The sequence below is a fragment of the Oncorhynchus clarkii genome, chromosome 12, assembly GCF_045791955.1.
Source record: "Oncorhynchus clarkii lewisi isolate Uvic-CL-2024 chromosome 12, UVic_Ocla_1.0, whole genome shotgun sequence".
Lineage (NCBI taxonomy): Eukaryota > Metazoa > Chordata > Actinopteri > Salmoniformes > Salmonidae > Oncorhynchus > Oncorhynchus clarkii.
The window spans coordinates 65507562-65530076 of record NC_092158.1 but is presented as its reverse complement, the minus strand read 5'-3'; the positions used below and the strand labels follow the sequence as shown (position 1 = coordinate 65530076).

Sequence of the window (22515 nt, the reverse complement as noted above, 5' to 3'; positions counted from 1 at the left end):
CTACCGCCCACTCAGAAAAAGCATCTTGTCAAAGCGCAGCGATCCTTCACTGATTACAGACCTGCTCTCTCATTTCTACATAGAGGTTATGGGGAAGGTCGGTGGGGTAAGTAGATGATCTTGGCACAGGTCTTGGTAGTGGTGATCAGCTAATGAAGAGGTCCCTATGTAATCTTGTCACTTAGCCTAGGTTAGTCATCTTCCTACTGAATTTGAAATGTGGGAAAACCAAATAAAAAATGGATAAAGAAAGACAATCAAGTTTTATGACATTTTCAAGCCCAAAAATAAAGAGAAAGATGGTGAATCGAACCCGAAACAAGCCGGAGAACGGTCAGTGCCGGAGGAGAGGAATGAGGGGCTAATTGCTCCTGATCGCAATGCCTTAGCTAGCAGCGCTGCTAATCCCACCAGTTCAGCACCACCACAGGCATTTCCGCTAGCTAGTAGGCCTACTGGTGAGTCAGACTCGGCGGGAGAGGGGGACTGGGGAGGGTTTGGGGGACAGTGAATCCACCGACGAAGCGCTTGGAGCAGGTGCAGTTTGGACGGAAGCTCAGTTCAAGAACAAGCAAATGTATAACTCCTGGTGTTTCATGCAAAATTCAAAGCTGGGCTGTACAACATGCAAAAAGGTAGGGAGCTTTGGTCTAGAAAAGACTACAGGGATTAAATTAGCAAAAGAGTAGGTGGAATGTACAGTAACATACCTGAACCAAGGTGTGTTTGGTGGCAGCAAGCATTGTAGACAAGGCTAAAGAGGGTGCCCAGGCTATAGTTAACATTCAAAACTGAAAAATAGACACTACAGCCAGAGTCTTCCAAACAGCCTTACAAGGAGACTAAACGTCATGGCTTTGAGAAATAACGTACTGTCAGGAGTTAAGAACCAGTGTATCTTTAATTATATGTAAAACATGTATCTTTCGTCAAAGTTTATGATGAGTATTACTGTTATCTGGCGTACCTCTGTAATTACTCCAGATATTTTGGAAGCATTTCTGAACATGACGTCAATGTAAACCGAGATTTGTGGATATAAATATGCATATTATCGAACAAAACATAAATGTATTGTGTAACATGATGTCATATGAGTGTCATCTGATGAAGATTATCAAAGGTTAGTGATTAATTTTATCTCTAATTCTGCTTTTGTGACTATCTTTGGCTGGGAAAAATGGCTGTGTGTTTTTGGGATTTGGTGGTGATCTAACATTGTAACGGTCTTCTTGATGAGAAGGAGAGTCGGACCAAAATGCGGCGTGTAGATTGCGATCCATGTTTATTGTGACTATAGCAACACGAATCTAAATACAAACAGTGCAAAATAATAAACGTAATGAAAACCGAAACAGCCTAAACTGGTGCAAACTAACACTAAGGACAATCACCCACAAACACACAGTGAAACCCAGGCTACCTAAATATGGTTCCCAATCAGAGACAATGACTAACACCTGCCTCTGATTGAGAACCATATCAGGCCAGACATAGAAATAGACAAACAAGACATCCAACATAGAATGCCCACCCAGTTCACGTCCTGACCAACACTAAAACAAGGAAAACACACACGAACGATGGTCAGAACGTGACAAACATAAATACAGTGCCTTGCGAAAGTATTCGGCCCCCTTGAACTTTGCGACCTTTTGCCACATTTCAGGCTTCAAACATAAATATATAAAACTGTATTTTTTGTGAAGAATCAACAACAAGTGGGACACAATCATGAAGTGGAATGACATTTATTGGATATTTCAAACTTTTTTAACAAATCAAAAACTGAAAAATTGGGCGTGCAAAATTATTCAGACCCTTTACTTTCAGTGCAGCAAACTCTCTCCAGAAGTTCAGTGAGGATCTCTGAATGATCCAATGTTGACCTAAATGACTAATGATGATAAATACAATCCACCTGTGTGTAATCAAGTCTCCGTATAAATGCACCTGCACTGTGATAGTCTCAGAAGTCCGTTAAAAGCGCAGAGAGCATCATGAAGAACAAGGAACACACCAGGCAGGTCCGAGATACTGTTGTGAAGAAGTTTAAAGCCAGATTTGGATACAAAAAGATTTCCCAAGCTTTAAACATCCCAAGGAGCACTGTGCAAGCGATAATATTGAAATGGAAGGAGTATCAGACCACTGCAAATCTACCAAGACCTGGCCGTCCCTCTAAAATTTCAGCTCATACAAGGAGAAGACTGATCAGAGATGCAGCCAAGAGGCCCATGATCACTCTGGATGAACTGCAGAGATCTACAGCTGAGGTGGGAGACTCTGTCCATAGGACAACAATCAGTCGTATATTGCACAAATCTGGCCTTTATGGAAGAGTGGCAAGAAGAAAGCCATTTCTTAAAGATATCCATAAAAAGTGTTGTTTAAAGTTTGCCACAAGCCACCTGGGAGACACACCAAACATGTGGAAGAAGGTGCTCTGGTCAGATTAAACCAAAATTGAACTTTTTGGCAACAATGCAAAACGTTATGTTTGGCGTAAAAGCAACACAGCTCATCACCCTGAACACACCATGCCCACTGTCAAACATGGTGGTGGCAGCATCATGGTTTGGGCCTGCTTTTATTCAGCAGGGACAGGGAAGATGGTTAAAATTGATGGGAAGATGGATGGAGCCAAATACAGGACCATTCTGGAAGAAAACCTGATGGAGTCTGCAAAAGACCTGAGACTGGGACGGAGATTTGTCTTCCAACAAGACAATGATCCAAAACATAAAGCAAAATCTACAATGGAATGGTTCAAAAATAAACATATCCAGGTGTTAGAAGTTAAAGTCCAGACCTGAATCCAATCGAGAATCTGTGGAAAGAACTGAAAACTGCTGTTCACAAATGCTCTCCATCCAACCTCACTGAGCTCGAGCTGTTTTGCAAGGAGGAATGGGAAAAAATGTCAGTCTCTCGATGTGCAAAACTGATAGAGACATACCCCAAGCGACTTACAGCTGTAATCGCAGCAAAAGGTGGCGCTACAAAGTATTAACTTAAGGGGGCTGAATAATTTTGCACGCCCAATTTTTCAGTTTGATTTGTTAAAAAAGTTTGAAATATCCAATAAATGTCGTTCCACTTCATGAATGTGTCCCACTTGTTGTTGATTCTTCACAAAAAATACAGTTTTATATCTTTATGTTTGAAGCCTGAAATGTGGCAAAAGGTCGCAAAGTTCAAGGGGGCCGAATACTTTCGCAAGGCACTGTATATGGTGTGTTTTCACTGTAAAACATTAAAAAAATTGGACACGATGGGCAGATTAACAAGATGTTTCTTTCATTTGCTGTATTGGACTTGTTAATGTGTGAAAGTTAAATATTTCAACAACAAAAAAAATGAATTTCCCAAGCTGCCTTTTCAGCGGAATGTTGGGGGGGGTTCCGCTAGCGGAACCTGTGTCCTAGATAGGTTAAATGGACTTGACATGGGGAGAGTCATTGTGGGAGATTTTGAAAACTAAGGTAGAAATACATTTTTCCTTTACAAACTAGGCCATTCCAAGACATTTAAATGTTTCCCCTTAAACCACTTGAGTGTTGCTTTAGCAATATGCTTAGTGTCATTGTCCTGCTGGAAGGCGAACCTCTGTCCCAGTCTCAAATCTCTGGAAGACCCGAAGCCTTAGCTTTGTGCTTAGGGTCGTTGTCCTGTTGGAAGTTGAACCTTCACTCCAGTCTGAGGTCCTGAGCACTCTGGAGCAGGTTTCCCTCAATAATTTCCCTGTATTTAGCGCCATCCGTCATTCCTTCAATTCTGACTTGTTTCCCAGTCCCTGTCGTTGAAAAACATCCCCACAGCATGATGCTTCACTGTGGGGATGGTCTCTCGGGGTGATGTAAGGTGTTGGGTTTGCACCAGACATAGCGTTTTCCTTGATGGCCAAAAAGCTCAAATTTGAGTCTCATCTGACCAGAGTTCCTTCTTCTATATGTTTGGGGAGTCTCCCACATGCCTTTTTGTGAACACCAAATGTGTTTGCTCATTTTTTCTCTTTAAGCAATGGCTTTTATCTGGCTACTCTTCCATAAAGCCCAGCTCTGTGGAGTGTACTCTCCGCTGTGGAGCTTTGCAGCTCCTTCAGGGTTATCTTTGGTCTCTTTGTTGCCTCTGATGAATGCCCTCCTTGCCTGGACCGTGAGTTTTGGTGGGCGGCCCTCTCTTGGCAGGTTTGTTGTGGTGCCATATTCTTTCAAAAATAATTATAGGGGATTTAATGGTGCTCTGTGGGATGTTCAAAGTTTGGGATATTTTTTTATAACCCAACCCTGATCTATACTTCTCCACAACTTTTTCCCTGACCTGTTTGGAGAGCTCCTTGGTATTCATGGTGCTGCTTGCGTGGTGGTACCCCTTGCTTAGTGGTGTTGCAGACTCTTGGGCCTTTCAGAACAGGTGTATATATACTGAGATCATGTGACACTTAAAATCCACCTGTGTGCAATCTATCTAACTAATTATATATTCTGAAGGTAATTGGTTGCACCAGATCTTATTTAGGGGCTTCAAATGGGGTGAATACGTATGCACGCACCACTTTTCTGTTTTTTATTTATTTTTATTTTTTTGTCGCTTCACCAATTTGGACTATTTGTGTATGTACATGACATGAAATCCAAATAAAAATCCATGTAAATTACAGGTTGTAATGCAACAAAATAGGAAAAACTCCAAGGGGGATGAATACTTTTGCAAGGCACTGTATACTTGAGTATGTGGGGTGTTCTAAAGTGACATCTAAAATGCTTTAAATTAATCAGCACCTTGGAGAGCTCTGTCCATTTCACCACCATAGATAGTAGTCTACTTGGCTCTGTAGTCTGCCTGCTTCAGATGGGATGGACATTACTGTAGCTCTTTCCTCCATTATACCAACTGCAGCATACCTTCTTTTTTTGACCTGCGCTCTCTGATACTTTAGCCTGCATTCAATGGCATATAGTCATAATGATTTAATGAGAAACTATGTTCATCCAAGTGGTAAACCTCTTGTCTTTTTAGTTTTCTTTTAGTTTTCTCTTTTTGTATTTCTTTTTGTGTTTCTCATTTTCACAAACCCTTTTAATTGCTCTTTCATTTCATGCCTGAATTTGTCCCTAGCCATTGTTGTCTCTGTCAACAAGTTCTCTCCAAAGAGCACACACACTGTCAGCAGACCATAACATTGTCTATTTCTGTATACCCATAATTCCAAACTTCATTGTCCTCAAGTTATCCCCCTGGGCCCTGCCTATTAACCCAATTAAGTTTCCATGGATTCTGGAATCATTCTGAAGTGAACTGGATTGATTAAATTAACTTCACTTGGAATATATGTCATAATATATGTATTCTCTATAGGTCTATACTATAATCCTATTCTATTTAATTACAGTATATCCATGAGCCATTTTAACAAGCATTATATGGAAATTCGAGAGGGCTGCAGAGTGCTGACAACAGAACAGAATCATGTCTTTGATGATTGTGATAATGAGAATCCGCTCAGTCTGTTTGCACTTCACAAACTTTATAGACACTTAAGCCATTATGACATTGCAGAAATCTGAAGGGGGATGCTAGCCTGGTCCCAGATCTGTTTATATAGTCAACTCATACGGTCGTTTATCATAGGGTAGGATTTGGCAAGACCGCACAAACAGATCTGGGACGAGGCTGGAGATATACACCATTGTGTCCCTATCACAATAACTACCATATATTAAATAATAACTATGGGTAACTGTTAACGTACTATAACCATGACTCAACAATCTGAGAGAGGGTCAGCCATGCATCCTTTGTCCCTTATGCTTTCAAACCCAAAATGCCTTCCCCCTTAGAGAGATGTCTACAGTCTCCGTCAGTAGTGTTCTTTTTATCACTGACTTTGTTTGCCCCTCTATTCTTCTCTCATATTTTATTATCGTTGGTCTAAGAGAGACCAAATGTTTTTTTTTAAACTGCAGTGTCCTACAGCCCGACTAGGCTATCCCCTCCAGCCCTTCTATAATCTGTGGTTGTCATGCAAGTCCCAGGGATGGATGACTCACTGCCATCGCTCAAATTTTTCCTTGTGCAGCAAGACGAGGTGTCTCTTGCTCACAGCTCTTGATTGACTCAGCTGAAGTCAGAGGACCGAACCCGAACTGAACACAGCCTGAAAGGATGGATGATAAAACTGGTGTCTTGGAGGCATTTTAGCGTTGCTTTCTTGTTATGTTGACTCTCTTTCCCCTAATGTGGATTCTCTCTCTCACTCTTCCCATCTCCATCTGTCTTTCCTCCCCATCCCCCTTCCCTTCTCCCCTGTGTCAAATTCACACAAAAAAATGTCTCCCTCTGTTGCACAGTTTTTTTCTGGCTCTAGCTCTGGCTCTTGTCTCTCCCCCCATCTGTGCCTCAGGCCCAGTGCTGTATATGCTCTGGTCTGACAAGCAGTCACCTTCCCTTTTCTCTGCTTCCCATGGTGGAGAATATTAAGCACTGTGGGATCTGCCTGTGTGTATGTGTGTGCGTTTGCGATCTGTGTGCTTGCGTGCTTGTGTGTGTGTGTGTGTGTGTGTGTGCATGAGAGAAAGGGACGAATGTCCAAGTTCTCTCAGTTAAAGCAGCGTCTATGAACCTGGGCTGGCGTAACCTGCCAGGCTCACGCTAACTGTATCTTAGCTCTTGGAAAGCATCCACCCACACACAGAGCATACTCATACAGCCTAGTAATTCAAGCTGCAGGGAACGGTGTAAACACTGCATGCTGCATCGACTCTCATTGTCAACCACAGTGACTTCAATACAGACATCTGCACACAAAGCTTTCCCTTTATGGAGTGATCAGCATTTAACATGCAATACACAGTCTATACCTTACCAAGCTGTAGATATATTGTGCATCCAGTATAATAAAATATATAATAATAATTTTCATTATTGTCTTTTTAGCTCTTGCAGATTGTATCAAGCAAATGACAACTGTATAGCAATTGACATATGCAGATGAGTGTGCACTTTTACTGTGAGGATCTGTGCAATGAAAAAATTCCACAAAAAGCTTGATAAATGTCTTGATGTCTCTGTTGCCTTATGCACACAGGCTTATAGTACATCAGTATCAGCAACACCCTGATTCTTCTCAATAACAGATTTTAAAAATACATTTGACCTTTATTTAACTAGGCAAGTCAGTTCAGAACAAATTCTTATTTTCAATGACGGCCTACCAGGGAACAGTGGGTTAACTGCCTTGTTCAGGGGCAGAACGACAGATTTTTACCTTGTCAGCTTGGGGATTCGATCTTGCAACCTTTAGGGTTACAAGTCCAACGCTCTAACCACTAGGCTACCTGCTTCCCCAATGGGCATTAACCTGGTTAACCCAGACTGAACACTGAACACTTGTTAATTAATTCATGGTTCAGTCTGGTTAAACCAGGCTAGATAGGCACTGGGCACTGCAGCTTACTCCAGCCACCATGCTAATGTGTCCTAGAGAGTAGCCAGCACTTGCTACAACTTCAGAGAGTCCAGACAGCCCAAGGCTACACTGGTCAGTGGGTATAGTCAGATCCCTAGAGACAGATGGGGGGGATAAAACAATGCCCAAATGCCACACAGTTGAGTTGTCATTTCTGCTGATGCTAAGCCAAGTAAACAATGCCATTCAATAACCTTACTCTACTTCAGTGGTTCCCAAACTGTGGGGCGGGAATGGCCCCCAAAAACTCAGTCCTGCTTTCAACTTACTCCTGAAAGTTGTGATAGTATAATGCGCAAGGTGCAATTTTGAAATTGGGTAGTGCATCAGCAGTTTTCCTCTTGTCATGTCAGTTATTACAGAGAGCTATTTGTAACTTAGAAATGTACAGATCAGCTAAAGTTTTTTTAGCAAGGTTTTTTTTAGCCCATTGATTTGAGTCGCTCAAATATCACATGAACACATAAGATATGGGGAACCGTGTAGAATTGTAGAAAATGAGCCATAAAACTGCAAATGTTTTCTCTGCACCCCATGAGAAAGTGTATCGAATAACAGGAAATTAGCTTTAACACTAGAACCGCTAGGCCTCTAAGCTAATGAGCAGTAATTCTGACTGCAACGTTCTAACAGTGTAATTAATACATTTCACATATGCTATCACAAAAATAATAATTTTGTTGTGTTTATGAAGGTCTTGGGTAAGATTAGATTTTTTTAAATTTTTTTAATTTAAAATAAAATAGGATTTTCATGAGTTTGTTACTGTAGGCTATATGTAAAAACAAAAACAACTAAAAACACCAACATTCAAGTGTTCAATCAATCTGTTACCAGATGTCGCGTTCTAGTTTCTTAGTCATCGAAATGGAGGTAGCGCATGATCTCTCTGTAGCGATCCCGTGACATGCTATCTCCAAAGAAAGGTATCCAATACATTTTGGGCTGATAATCGTCCCGTAGCATTGTCACCGGCTTGTTCTATCCAAACGGTGCTGTCCCTTCCTCACTCCTGTCTCACGGTTTCATTTTGTGGTAGCCCGGTCAGCTTTTTTTACACAATAGGCCTCGGAGGTGTCATGGTTCATTTCTTCCCCACCATTTAAGTTGTTTTCATTCAGATTTTTGAAAATGTACACACACACTCACTGTGTATTCCAAGTAGGCCAGAATAGACTGTTTGGACGGCTGTTCTTCATTCACAATTGGTGATTACATGATTATGCATCATTCGCTTCCTCTCTCTAATCAACTAACCTATTCTCCCCCATTTATACTACTTTATTTATTTCATCTGTTGTAATACGTGTGAAATTATACTCGACACGGCACTTTCAAGTGTCGTGAGAAGGAGCGGAGCAAGCACTACTGTCGGGAGACGGAGAGGCAATAATGGAAAACCATTAATAAAATGACATGCCCTCTTAAAACTGATCATAACTTCAGTTCTGTTTGTGGTATTAAGATTCTAACAACGGCAGTGTGTTATGTAGATTTGTTAGGAAAAGGCAAGGACAGAGGGGGACATAACAAGTGGAAGAGTAATATTTATTTTTCTTTCATGAGCAGTCCAAATGACGACAGCTTTTCTAGTGTTAAAATGGCAACAACAAAAAAGCCTCCATCCCATGGAAAAATGTGTAGAATGGCAGGAAATAAGCTTTAAACCTGCAAAATGTTTTCTCCACCAACAAGAGGGGTGTGAACAGTTTGTGTAATGAATAGTGCTTGTACCCATAGAAATATATACCCGGTGTGGGATGTTCCCAATGCTGGAAGGGGGGTCTGGGTGAAAACGTTTGAATGGCAGGAACCATGCTCTCTGTAATACCCCACTTATACCTAATGCTGATACGTGACAACAAACAGAGACAGGTCCTAGGTTTCACCAAATAGTGCTGGTTGTTTAGTCTACACCCTTTCGAGATTTATAATCCAATACATGTAACTCTCTTGACCAGCAAAGCATACACCTGTCACGAGTGTAAAGACAGCACACATCCTTCCACGCCCCCTGAACACAAACGCAAAAGGATAGAGATGCTTGTCAATATCAGGAGTGTTTTGAATCTATCCTGAGCGCTTTCCCTCTGGGTGGATTTCAATGCCTCGTCACAACTGTTTATTGCTCATTGCCAGTGTCTCCTCCCCTAGTGGACTTGGGTTGCACACACACACACACACACACACACACACACACACACACACACACACACACACCTCTCAGACTGCATGTCATGGAGGGAACTCTCAGGTGGGATGCACTAGGATTTCCTCACCACACGTATATAGTATCCTCTGTGGACCGATGATGAATGAGGTGGCCTGGTTTCTTTATATAACCCCACGCTGGCTGTATTTTTGTCTTGCTGCAAGGCTGGAAACACTTTGAAGGGAGCAAAATAGGTCATGACTGTCTCTCTGTGTTTGATAAACATTGTTTTGTTATGACTGGGAGTGGGGGGGACAAAACGGCAGCAGTCAACAGAGACAGGTGTCTGTCTGATTGATGACAGATCTGTCATACCTAACTCTCTCTCTCTCTCTCAGTGTATGCTACAGTCAGCCTCTACCTGCTCCCCCAGCGGCCTGCCACCCTGATCCTGTATGATGATGTAGTCCAGGTGCTGCTGGGATCCCCAGGTGAGTCTCTACATACTATACGTGCCTGGTCCTGTATGTGGTTCTGTATGGCTCAGTTGGTAGAGCGTGACACTTGCAGCACCGGGATTGTAGGTTTGTTTCTCGGGGCCCACCCATTTGTGAAATGTATGTATGCACGCATGACTGTCAGTCACTTTGAATAGAAGCGTCTTCTAAATGGCATATATGAAAAATATATACCTGGCTCCACATTATACTTACATTTATACTGTCACGTATCTCTCCTCTTCTTCCAAAGGCAAATCTCCATTACAAAATTGCTGGCTTGTGGCTTTTTAACACGTCTCCATATGGCCTTAGATCAGTAATCACACATTTGTAAATATAAATACTAAACATTTTCACATGGTTGAGGGCCCAAATATATTTTCACAGTGGACTGTTTGGGTTTAAATAACACATAAAGCATAGCATTGGGTTCAGTACACCCTAGCACAGACAGACATTGCCGTCAGCCATCAACCATTGAGGAAATGCTTCCTTTGAAATCAATGAGAGCTGCTTCACTGCCTGTGTTGCGCTCACGTTGCGCCACGCCCAACGGCAGCATCCAAGCTCAAGAATCGCCATGGTTAAATTCTCTATGGCTGGCCTCCCGAGTGGCGCAGTGGTCTAAGGCACTGCATCGCAGTGTTGCGGTGTCACTACAGCCTGGGGTTCGATCCCAAACTGTGTCACAACCGGCCGTGACTTGGAGTTTCATATGGCGGCGCACATTTGGCCTAGCATCATTCGGGTTCGGGGGGGGGGCTTTACTTGGCTCACCGCGCTCTAGCGACTGCAGAATGACTTGGGTTGTCATTTGAACGGTTTCCTCCGACACATTGGTGCAACTGGTGAGCGAGTGTTAAGAAGTGTGGTTTGGCGGGTCATGTTTCGGAGGGGACGCATGACTCGACCTTCGCCTACCCGAGCTCATTGGGGAGTTGCAGCGATTAGACAAGATCGTAATCGAGAAAGGGGGGGTAAAAATTGCAAAAGTAAAATGTAAACATTTTGATGGCTGATGCGTGTTCATTCTATCATGTGAATTTAAATAATGACGTCACAAGAAGCTACTGCTAGCTACATTGACTAGCTAGGTTCACAATGTCAACAAAAACAACTTGTGAAATTAGAGGATCATTTAGAACAACCACTAGCAACAATTTAAAGGTTCATTATGCAGAAAATGCTCTGCCATTTCCTGGTTGCTACATTCAGTTTATGTGACAAAACAAACATAGAGAATCATTGTACCATCTATACTATATATTATTTCAATAATCCAGCTTTTTGAAGCTGGTTTACAAAAACAAATTTAAGAACAGGAGGCACAGAAATCTACCACTTCTTAGACTTGCTTTCAATGAGACTGACAGATCTATAACTCTTGAGAATTTGGTCAGGTCGCCCAAAAAGTTACATATTGCAGATTTAATGAGTACCTGCGAAAAACCGGACCAAAGCTACTCTTTTCCGCTCTCAAAACAACGCTCGGTGTAGCAGGTAAAACGCAACACAACCCTTATAGTGGAGCTGAAGAGTAATTGGCAGAACAAATGGAGCGTGCGGGCCTCTCTGTATTCAAAGTCAGTTACATCACTGATACATCACTCGGCCGCTACACTACAGCAAACGAGAAACAGGCTTTTATTGTCTAATCAGCTAATCACAGCTCTTAATTTTGTGTGTGCGTGTTCGCGTGCGTGTGCAGATGGTGTGTGTTGTGTTTATTACCCCACCGGTAAATCAATACAGAAAATGAAGCATCCAAACGAAATCGACCTAGATATACAGCACTCTATCTGCCTCAAGGCATTTCTAGGCAATCCAAAAAGGCTGTAAATGTCTTTCAGAATTTACACCTGTTTAGGAATTGGCTGGGTGTGAAGTCCATGCTTTGTTCATCTCTATTAAACTAATTCAAGAAAGACCTATAGATTCACTGGTCGTTGTTCCAAATGATTTTAATAATTGCTTTCACAGCAGCAGCGGCAGCACTACGTACTATTGTTGTGTTGTTATAGCCCACATTATGGGATGTGATAAACGTGATAGATACTGTATGTTTAGTGATACCCTCTGGGTGTGAACATCTCATTTAATCATATGTATTTTTAAAACCCCTTTTTACATCAGCAGTTGTCACAGAGTACTTTACAGATACCCAGCCTCAAATCCAAAAGAGCAAGCGATGCAGAGTTAGACGCACAGTGGCTAGGAAAACAATCATGACATGCAGTTGGGGGTGTGTGTGTTCCGGGAATGCTGGGTAGGAACAATACCCAATAATTTTAGAAATGTTCCATCTTTCCCTCTGTACTCCTCTTAAATATACAGTATGAGGTGTTAGCAATAGGCACAGTGTACACCTCCCTGTCTTCTCGCCATCCTTCTTCCTCATTCTCGTCATCTCTGTCAGTTTCTCTGCTTACGCTGCCAGTACGGTGCTGTACGTGGTGCCACAGCCCTCAACGTCCTGTCACCTGTCCAGTCCAATGAGTGAGCCAGAATGATGTAATCCGCTCCAACCAAGGCCCATTAAGAAAGCTGTACATGCGACATGCTCCCACTTTCTCTGTAGATCATGCTCTCTCTTTCTCTCTCTCTTCCTTTCTCTCTCGCTTTCTCTCTCAGACCCACACAACACACATTCTCTTTACTGTCGATCAACTGAATCTCCATACCTCCTAAATTTCTCTCTCTTCCCCCTCCTCTCTGACCTGTCAAGCCCAGGGCCCCTGATGCAGCGGTTTTCCCTGGTCTCCTTAACGATCCCAGAATCCGGGACTGACGTGACTGTATTTGTGCGCGTGCGTGACAGGATGAGAGGCATTTTATTGTGACTGCAGCACATTGATTTTTGGTAGCAACGGCCTCAATGAGAGCCCTGTCTGTCCACTTTATTTATGCCCCAGCCAGTTTTCTTTATTCCTTTGCTATCCCCTCTGTCAAAAGGGTTTTCATGCCATAATTGACTACATATTACTCCACCCCCCCTGTGGGGTTTTAGTAGTGTGTTGGTGATTTATGTGGCGAGGAGAGGCATCCTTTACTTGTTCAATTGATTTGGGTCTACCTGAGGTAGTTGTATGTACAACTGTTGTACAAACTTAACCCACCAGACATGTCTTTTCACTGTCCCCAAATTCAGAAAAAAAACTCCCTCCCTTCAACAGCCAGCCTGGTTTACAAAAACAGATAAAGCAACACCTCACAATGCCTCTCCCCCATTTTACCGAGATATTTTGTGTGTACTGTATGTATTGATATGTAGGCTGTGTGTGCCATTTCTTTTTATTTATGTAGTTCTGTCCTTGAGCCGTTCTTGCCTATTAATGTTCTGTAATATGTTTCATGTTTTGTGTGGACCCCAGAAATAGTAGCTGCTGCTTTCGCAAAAGCTAATGGGGATTCTAATAAAATTGAAGAAAAAAAATACCTAACCAGCTCCAATGACCAGATTACCCCTGTGTTCTTAGTTAGTTAGTCAGGTTTGAATAATACTTTAATTGAATCAGGATGAGATACAGTTACACAACTCTCTTGTTAACACGTTGGAGCATCTGGCAACTTTTATAGAGGGACATGAATGGAGGATGTGGTCGTTTTGCTGACACATACACACACACACACACTCTCTCCCACTCTCTCTCTCAATGCCTCCAGGGTAGTCTCGCTCAGTCAGTTAAGCGAGGAGCAGTTTGGTACGTTTGCTCTGCTGTATCTTTAAGCGGTAGAGACGAGTCTCTCAGGAGGACCAAGCACGGTAGTGTGTCGCGACGAGGGCTCTAGTATCAGGGAGAAGACAGACAGTAGACCCCTGTGCTGACGGATAGGAACTGATGAGAGGCCATCTGAAAGTGCAGCTCTCAGTGCTGAGGCTAGTCACCATGGAGACGACCCGGTGGCAGGAAACTAAAGTGTTTTGAAGAGGTGGAGGAGTGCCAGTGAGGGGGGGGGGGGGGGGGTGAGGGGGGGGGTGGTAGTTTTCAAGCTGTGTTTGACAAAACCCAAAATGCTGTGTTTGGTAGAATGAGATTGTTGGTGTGACTGTGTACTTGAAAGCATACAGCACGTGATTGGCGTAATTAAGCTGTGTAATCACAAGGTATGTTAGCCATTTAGTAAACATTGTAGCCTGTTTGAGTGTTAGTGCATTCTGTGTTTATTGTCATTATGGTTGAAACATCATTGCGCAAGTAGTAGCAGCCAATGCATATCATTCAAGGACGGCCTGCAATGAATGCATCATTGTACAACCTTGATCTTTTTACCTCTTTTGTTACATTGTTGTAAAGATGATTCAATATACGTTACCCACTTAACACTATCTTTGCCCATAAAACCTACCTGTTAAGTCTCTTGGGTCAGACGTCATGATAATGCATTACTGGCGATAAAGCAGTGTTACACACAATTCATTGGAGCAACACGGAAGGCAAAGTTATTCCCTCGACAGTCTTTTGGTGGAGGCATATGCAGGCTCTGAAGGTATTATGCTGCGAGTGGTTGTTAGCCAGTCATAGGCCCTAGAAGTGTGTCTAAACCTTTACTCATTTGGTTGTGTCTTATCTGTGTGCTTCATGATAGGAACCATAGCAGGGATATCAACAAGGCTATTTCTCAGCTATGGCATTGAGCCTGATGTGTCCACATCGACAGAAAAACCTCCAGGGAAGTGAATTGGTAAAAAATGGGCAAACACATACAGTGTCAGCAGTAAGTGACTATAACATAACTAACACAAATCATGCTGTGATTCAATCAATCACTGCATCCCAGCTGCACTTCTAACTCAAATGTCATGCCTTTACAACACACACACACACACACAACATTATGTAAATTTAGAGCGGCCTCCGCGTCTGGCATATGCTGCTCTGTGGTGGCTACGCTCGGTGATCACACTTTCCCATCATGCCTCCCTCCATATGCTCTGCCCTGTCCATTGTTTTTCTCGGTGCTCTGTGATGTCTTACTGAACACCTGGGCCTTGTCCGTTGGTATGGAAACAAGGAAACAAAGGGTTCACTAAAATCACAACTTGTTCTATCTCATTCCGCTGTCTCTAAGCCTAGCCATGTCGCAGCATCAAGCCATTTTATAAGTTGATTAGTGCTGTGGCATATAGCACAATTATTCAGCAGCATCCATTTAGTACGAAGCCCTGTCTTTGAGTCTGGATGAGGTAGGGGCATACATTTTTGTGAGTATGGAACATTTCTGGGATCTTTTATTGAAACATGGGACCAACACTTTACATGTTGCGTTTCTATTTGAATTCAGTGTGTATATATACAGTTGAAGTCGGAAGTTTACATACACTTAGGTTGGAGTCATTAAAACCTGTTTTTTCAACCACTTCACAAATGTCTTGTTAAACAAACTATAGTTTTGGCAAGTCGGTTAGGACATCTACTTTGTGCATGATACAAGTAATTGTTCCAACAATTGTTTACAGACAGATTATTTCACATATATAATTCACTGTATCACGATTCCAATTCCAGCGATCGATTATTTGGTCCCCATACACCAAACGCGATCACGACACGCAGTTTAAAATATCAAAACAAACTCTGAACCAATGACATTATTTTGGGGACGGGTCGAAAAGCATTAAACATATGGCAAATTAGCTAGTTAGCTTGCACTTGCTAGCTAATTTTTCCTATTTAGCTAGCTTGCTGTTGCTAGTTAATTTGTCCTGGGATATAAACATTAGGTTGTTATTTTACCTGAAATGCACAAGGTCCTCTACTCCGACAATTAAACCACACATAAAACGGTCAACCAAATTGTTTCTAGTCATCTCTGCTCCTTCCAGGCATTTTCATCTTTGAACTTGTATGGTGATTGGCATCTAAACTTTCATTGAATTACTACACCAACCGGCAACACAGTTCGTTATTCAATCAGCCACATGGGTATAATCAATGAGGAGATGGCACGTGGGTACCTGCTTCGATAAACCAATGAGGAGATGGGAGAGGTAGGACTTGCAGCGCGATCTGCGTCAGAAATAGGAATGACTTCTATTTTAGCCCTTGGCAACGCAGACGCTCGTTGACACGCGCGAGTAGTGTGGGTGCAATAATTGAATAACATAGATGCCTAAATTTATTTTGCAACGCACGTGGTGTGGTCAGCCTGTAAGTTGACTGTGCCTTTAAACAGCTTGGAAAATTCCAGAAAATTATGTCATGGCTTTAGAAGCTTCTGACAGTCTAATTAACATCCTTTGAGTCAATTGGAAGTGTACCTGTAGATTTATTTCAATGGCTTACCTTTAAACTCAGTGCCTCTTTGCTTGACATCATGGGAAAATCAAAGTAAATCAGCCAAGACCTCAGAACAAATTGTAGACCTCCACAAGTCTGATTCATCCTTGGGAGCAATTTCCAAATGCCTGAAGGTACCACGTTCATCTGTTCAAACAATAGTACACAAGTATAAACACCATGGGACCACGCATCTGAAATACCGCTCAGGAAGGAGACGCGTCCTGTCTCCTAGAGATGAACATACTTTGGTGCAAAAAAAGGGGGAGGAAAAAGGGGGAGGCTTGCAACCCGAAGAACACCATCCCAACTGTGAAGCACTGGAGTGACAGCATCATGTTGTGAGTGTGCTTTGCTGCAAGAGGGACTCGTGCGCTTCACAAAATAGTTGGCATCATGTGGCAGGAAAATGATGTGGATATATTGAAGCAACATCTCAAGACATCAGTCAGGAAGTTAAAGCTTGGTCGCAAATGGGTCTTCCAAATGGACAATGACCCCAAGCATACTTCCAAAGTTGTGGCAAAATGGCTTCAGGACAACAAAGTCAAGGTATTGGAGTGGCCATCACAAAGCCCTGACCTCAATCCTAAAGAAAATGTGTGGGAAGAACTGAAAAAGTGTGTGCGAGCAAGGAGGCATACAAACCTGACTCAGTTACATCAGCTCTGTCAGGAGGAATGGGCCAAAATTCACCCAACTTATTGTGGGAAGCTCGTGGAAGGCTACCTAAAACGTTTGACCCAAGTTAAACAATGTAATGGCAATGCTACCAAGCACTAATGGAGTGCATGTAAACTTCTGACCCACTGGGAATGTGATGAAAGAAATAACAGCTGAAAGAAATCATTATCTCTGCTATTATTCTGACATTTCACATTCTTAAAATAAAGTGGTGATCCTAACAGACCTAAAAGTAGCCACCTTTTGTCTTCATGACTGCTTTTCCAACCGCCTTGAAGGAGTTCCCACATATGCTGAGCACTTGTTGGCTGCTTTTCCTTCACTCTGCGGTCCAACTTATCCAAAACCATCTCAATTGGGTTGAGGTCAGGTGATTGTGGATGCCAGGTCATCTGATGCAGCACTCTATCACTCTCCTTCTTGGTTAAATAGCCCTTACACAGCCTGGAGGTGTGTTGGGTCATTGTCCTGTTGAAAAACAAATTACATTACCACTAAGCGCAAACCAGATGGGATGGCTTATCACTGCAGAATGCTGCGGTAGCCATGCTGGTTAAGTGTGCATTGAATTCTAAATAAATCACCAGCAAAGCACCGCCATACCTCCTCCTCCATGCTTCACAGTTGGAACCACACATGCGGAGATCGTCCATTCACCTACTCTGCGTCTCACAAAGACGAGGCGGTTGGGACAGATTTCCATCGGGCTGATGTCCATTGCTCATGTTTCTTATTCTTATTGGTATCCTTTTTAGTAGTCGTTTTTTTAGCAGCAATTCGACAATGAAGGCCTGATTCACGCAGTCTCCTCTGAACAGTTGATGTTGAGATGTGTCTCTTGAACTCTGTGAAGCATTTATTTGTTTCTGAAGCTGGTAACTCTAATGAACTTATCCTCTGCAGCAGAGGTACATCTGGGTCTACCTTTCCTGTGATGGTCCTCATGAGAGCCAGTTTCATCATAGATCTTGGTGGTTTTTGAGACTGCACCTGAAGAAACTTTTAAAGTTTTAGAAATGTTAAGGTTTGACTGACCTTCATGCCTTAATGTAATAATGGACTGTCGTTTCTCTTTGCTTATTTCAGCTTTTCTTGCCATGAGCTAGCTTGTGTATACCTCCCCTACCTTGTTACAACACAACTGAAGGAAGGAAAGAAATTCCACAAATAAACTTTTAAGAAGGCACACCTGTTAATCGAAATGCATTCCAGGTGACTACCTCATGAAGTTGTTTGAGAGAATGGGTGGCTACTTTGAAGAATCTCAAAAATAACATATATTTGTTTTGTTTTTTTACACTTTTGGTTACTACATGATTCCATATGTGTTATATGTTATTTCATAGTTTTGATGTGTTCACTATCATTCTACAATGTAGAAAAAAAGTAAAAAATATAGAAAAATCAGTTAATGAGTAGGTGTGTCCAAACTTTTGACTGGTACTGTATATGTATTATTGTATTTATTTTTTTGGGGGGGAAGGGGTATTTCAACCAGCACACTCTAATTGAAGATGGTCTGGCCCTTCTGATAATTGTCAGAATTGCCAGACCGCCAATCCGCCCATGCCATTGGAGTTTTTACATGGTGTGTCCAGCATGATAAAGTACTTAGAGAGTGCCTCCAGAAAGACATTGGAAAGCTGTCAAACCATCCCAGACCACAGGCACCTCTGCCCCCTCAGCCAGCCACTGAACTCTAAACTCAATGGGGTTAGTGTTAGCATTGGCTCTACAGCGCAGCACACAAAGAGGTGCTCCCCAGTCCTCACTCCTGTGTGTTTTCCAGTCTTGTTGACAGATGGCACGCTTAGGCTGAGCTTTCACTCCCAGCCAAACCCTGGCTCTGGGCGGCATCAATAAGACTAGATCACACAATGCAGGGCACCGACATTCATTAGTCACCTCTAATGGCGGTACCCCCTCAAGGTCAAAAGCACTCAGTTGTATGCCTGCACCTTTATTGCAGAAGGCAATGCGTCTTCTATCTTCTATGCATGGCCTTACTTTTTGTGAGTGAATGAGTAATTACATTATATGGCCCAATGAAACTCCAACACGCTTTGTGAAATGGAGTGCAGTACTTTTAACTGATGAATGGCTGGGTGGAATGAATCAGTGTCCTATTCCCTCTGGGGGTCTCTTCTTAATCGTACTCAACCAGGCTTTCAGCAGACATTTAGGTGATGGATGACCCATGTTCTCTCTTGGGACCCCTACTGCCACTCTCCCCCTTTGATCCCTTTGACCCCTGCAACCACCCCACCACTCCCTCCTTGGCCCTTCCCTCCTCTCAGAGCAGAACCCAAGGAGTGACCCAGTCTGCCTGCCTCTCAGGGCCATTGCAGAGTCCTTTTGAGGTTTGTTTGTGTGAGTCTTCAAACTCCCCTCTCCTCAGTCCTCTTCTCTCTCCAGCTTTCCTTTATGCCATTGCTTCCTCCTCAGTCTGGCTGGGATCCTGCTCTGTTTAACAGAAGGGCACTGTTCAGAGCTCCTCATGGCATGAGGACCCAGAGAGGACCACCTGTACCAACCAATCAGCTCTGTGTTTTCTAGAGCCATGCCCCAGATCACGTCTCTGCCCTGGGCTAGCTTCAGTGAAGGAAGGGCAGCAGCTTGGCCCCTCTGATGGAGGGGGGGGGGGTACAGAAAGGAAGGAGCACAGAGGCAGGAAAGGGATGGTGAAGAATAAGAAGTTAAAGCACAGCTCCACCAAGGAGTGGTCTGGCTTCTATGAGGAAGTCCGCACTTCACAGGTCCATATAATTATACTGAACACACATATAAACATACCTGACAGGTGTGGCATATCAAGAAGCTGATGAAACAGCATGATCATTACTCTGGTGCACCTTGTGCTGGGAACAATTAAAGGCCACTCTAACATGTGCAGTTTTGTCACACAACACAGATAATTTAATGTTAATGATAGCAATGACAAGTTTAAAGTTCATAGACCACTATGGGGTGGATTTACAGTGGTTTAAATGGACATGTAAAATCTGATTTTTTTATTTGTCTTTAACTCTTTTGGCCAATCCCTGAGCTTTTTTTTCTCAAACTATGTTAAGCCGTGTACAATTTAGACTCATTTGGTCATATGATTCATGAGAGGAAGATTTTTTTTAAATCATATTTTTGCTAGTGTATGCGCTAATAAGTATCTAATGGTATAGTGTGGCCATCTTTGAATGCATCAACATTATTGTCTCAATCTCTTTAGGGACTATTGTGATGAGTCCAAAGACCAACTTTGGAGTGAATCTGACTTTTACTCTATGAGAAGACAAATGTTTTCTGATTATTTGAAGCATTAGCGTTACATTGTCCAAAAAGTTTTTTTAAGATATCAATGCCAAACTTAATTGTTTATCATGTTAATGTCTTTGATCACCTAAAAACTCTCAGGTTGATAGGCCATTCAGAAATGGATTTAAACTGAACAAAAATATAAATGCAACATGCAACAATTTCTAAGATTTTACTGAGTTACAGTTCAAATAGGAAATCAGTCAATTGAAATACATTCATTAAGCCATAATCTATGGATTTCACTTGACTGGGAATACAGATATGCATCTGTTGGTCACAGATAGCTTTAAAAAAAGAAAATAAGTTGTGTGGCTCAGAAAACCAGTCAGTATCTGGTGTGACCACCATTTGCTTCATGCCGCGCAACACATCTCCTTCACACATTGATCAGGCTGTTGATTGTGTCATGTGGACTGTTGTCCCACTCCTCTTCAATAGCTATTTGAAGTTGCTGGATATTGGCGGGAACTGGAACACGCTGTCATACGCGTTGATCCAGAGCATCCCAAACATGTTCAATGGGTGGCATACTCTAGTGAGTAAGAACTAGCATATTTTCAGTTTCGAGGAATTGTGTACAGATCCTTGCGACGTGGGCGTCCGTTAATCATGCTGAAACATGAAGCGATGGCGGCTGAATGGCACAAAAGTACACCTCAGGACCTTGTCACAGTATCTCTGTGCATTCAAATTGCCATTAATAAAATGCAACCGTGTTTGTTGTCCGCAGCATATGCCTGCCACCGCCACAATGGGGCATTCTGTTCACAACGTTGACATCAGCAAACCACTCGCCCACACAACGCCATACACGCGGTCTGCCTTCTGCCCGGAACAGTTTAAACTGGGATTCATCCGTGGAGAGCACATTTCTCCAGCGTGCCAGTGACCATCGAAGGTCAGAAATTGCCAACTGAAGTCGGTTACGTAGCCGAACTGCAGTCAGGTCAAGACCCTGGTGTGGACGACAACCACGCAGATGAGCTTCCCAGGTGTTTTGCGGTTGTGAGGCTAGTTGGACATACTGGTAAATTCTCGAAAACGAAGTTGGATGCAGCTTATGGTAGAGAAATTAACATTAAATTATCTGGCAACAGCTCTGGTGGACATTCCTGCAGTCAGTATGCCAATTGCATGCGCCCTCAACTTGAGACATCTGTGGCATTGTGTTGTATGACAAAACTGGACATTTTAGAGTGGCCTTTTATTGTCCCAGCACAAGGTGCACCGGTGTAATGATGATGCTGTTTAATCAGATTCTTGATATGCCACACCTGTCAGGTGGATGGATTATCTTGGCAAAGTTGAAATCATCACTAAAATGGATGTAAATAAATTTGTGCACAACATTTTAGAGAAAATACGTTTTTTGTGCGAATGGAAAATTTCTGGTATATTTTATTTCAGCTGGGATCAACACTTTACTTGTTGTTGCATTGATATTTTTGTTCACTATAAATGGATACACAAAATCAGATTTCCTGATTTATCAATAACTCAGCCATATCTTAACCAAGCTTTTCTCAAATTATGTTAAAAGATGTATCATGGACCTACATACCGAATGTTGTGTTATTTGCACTTATGGTTCATGAGAAGAAGTTCCACGATGGAGGAAAATCTATCCTGAAAGACCTAATGGGTCTTTGAGGCAAATTTGTTCAGCATGAGGAAAGACGCCTACATACAATGACTGTTCAATGATCCAAGACCAGCTCAGATAATCCCTACCATTGTGACAATGAGTCGTCATAATGCTGCATCAAATGTACAAGATCCTAGGGGCATTGGCAAACACAATGTAAGTAACTTCATTTATGTGCCCCTAATTGCACCGAATACTTCTGTTTATCCTACAGCTATTGTATGCAGTAATCATGAGCCTATGAACCAGAGTTACACTGTTAGCACTGAGGCGGTGTGCCCTAGTAGGAAGACCACTTTGTGCAGCTCACCCTGCACTACCAGCTCCAATATAACTAACATGAGTAAGTCTACTTCTGATAAACTTACCAGTAAAGCATTAAAAACAATCAAGCAACCCAGAAAAGTGCTAAAAATAGCCCATATTAACATAAGCAGCCGGAGAAACAAGGCCCATGAAGTCAAGAACTTGCT

The 22515-nt window shown here is 42.5% G+C and overlaps 1 protein-coding gene across 1 annotated transcript in view; it reads left to right on the top strand.

Annotated features, from left to right (window-relative positions):
* The window catches only part of LOC139421064 (family with sequence similarity 171 member A2a), a 68249-nt gene that overhangs the window by 23474 nt on the left and 22260 nt on the right, over positions 1-22515 (top strand). The window contains exon 3 of the mRNA XM_071171565.1: positions 10022-10114. Coding sequence (XP_071027666.1) covers positions 10022-10114 — 93 coding nt within the window. The remainder of the gene's footprint in view (positions 1-10021; positions 10115-22515) is intronic.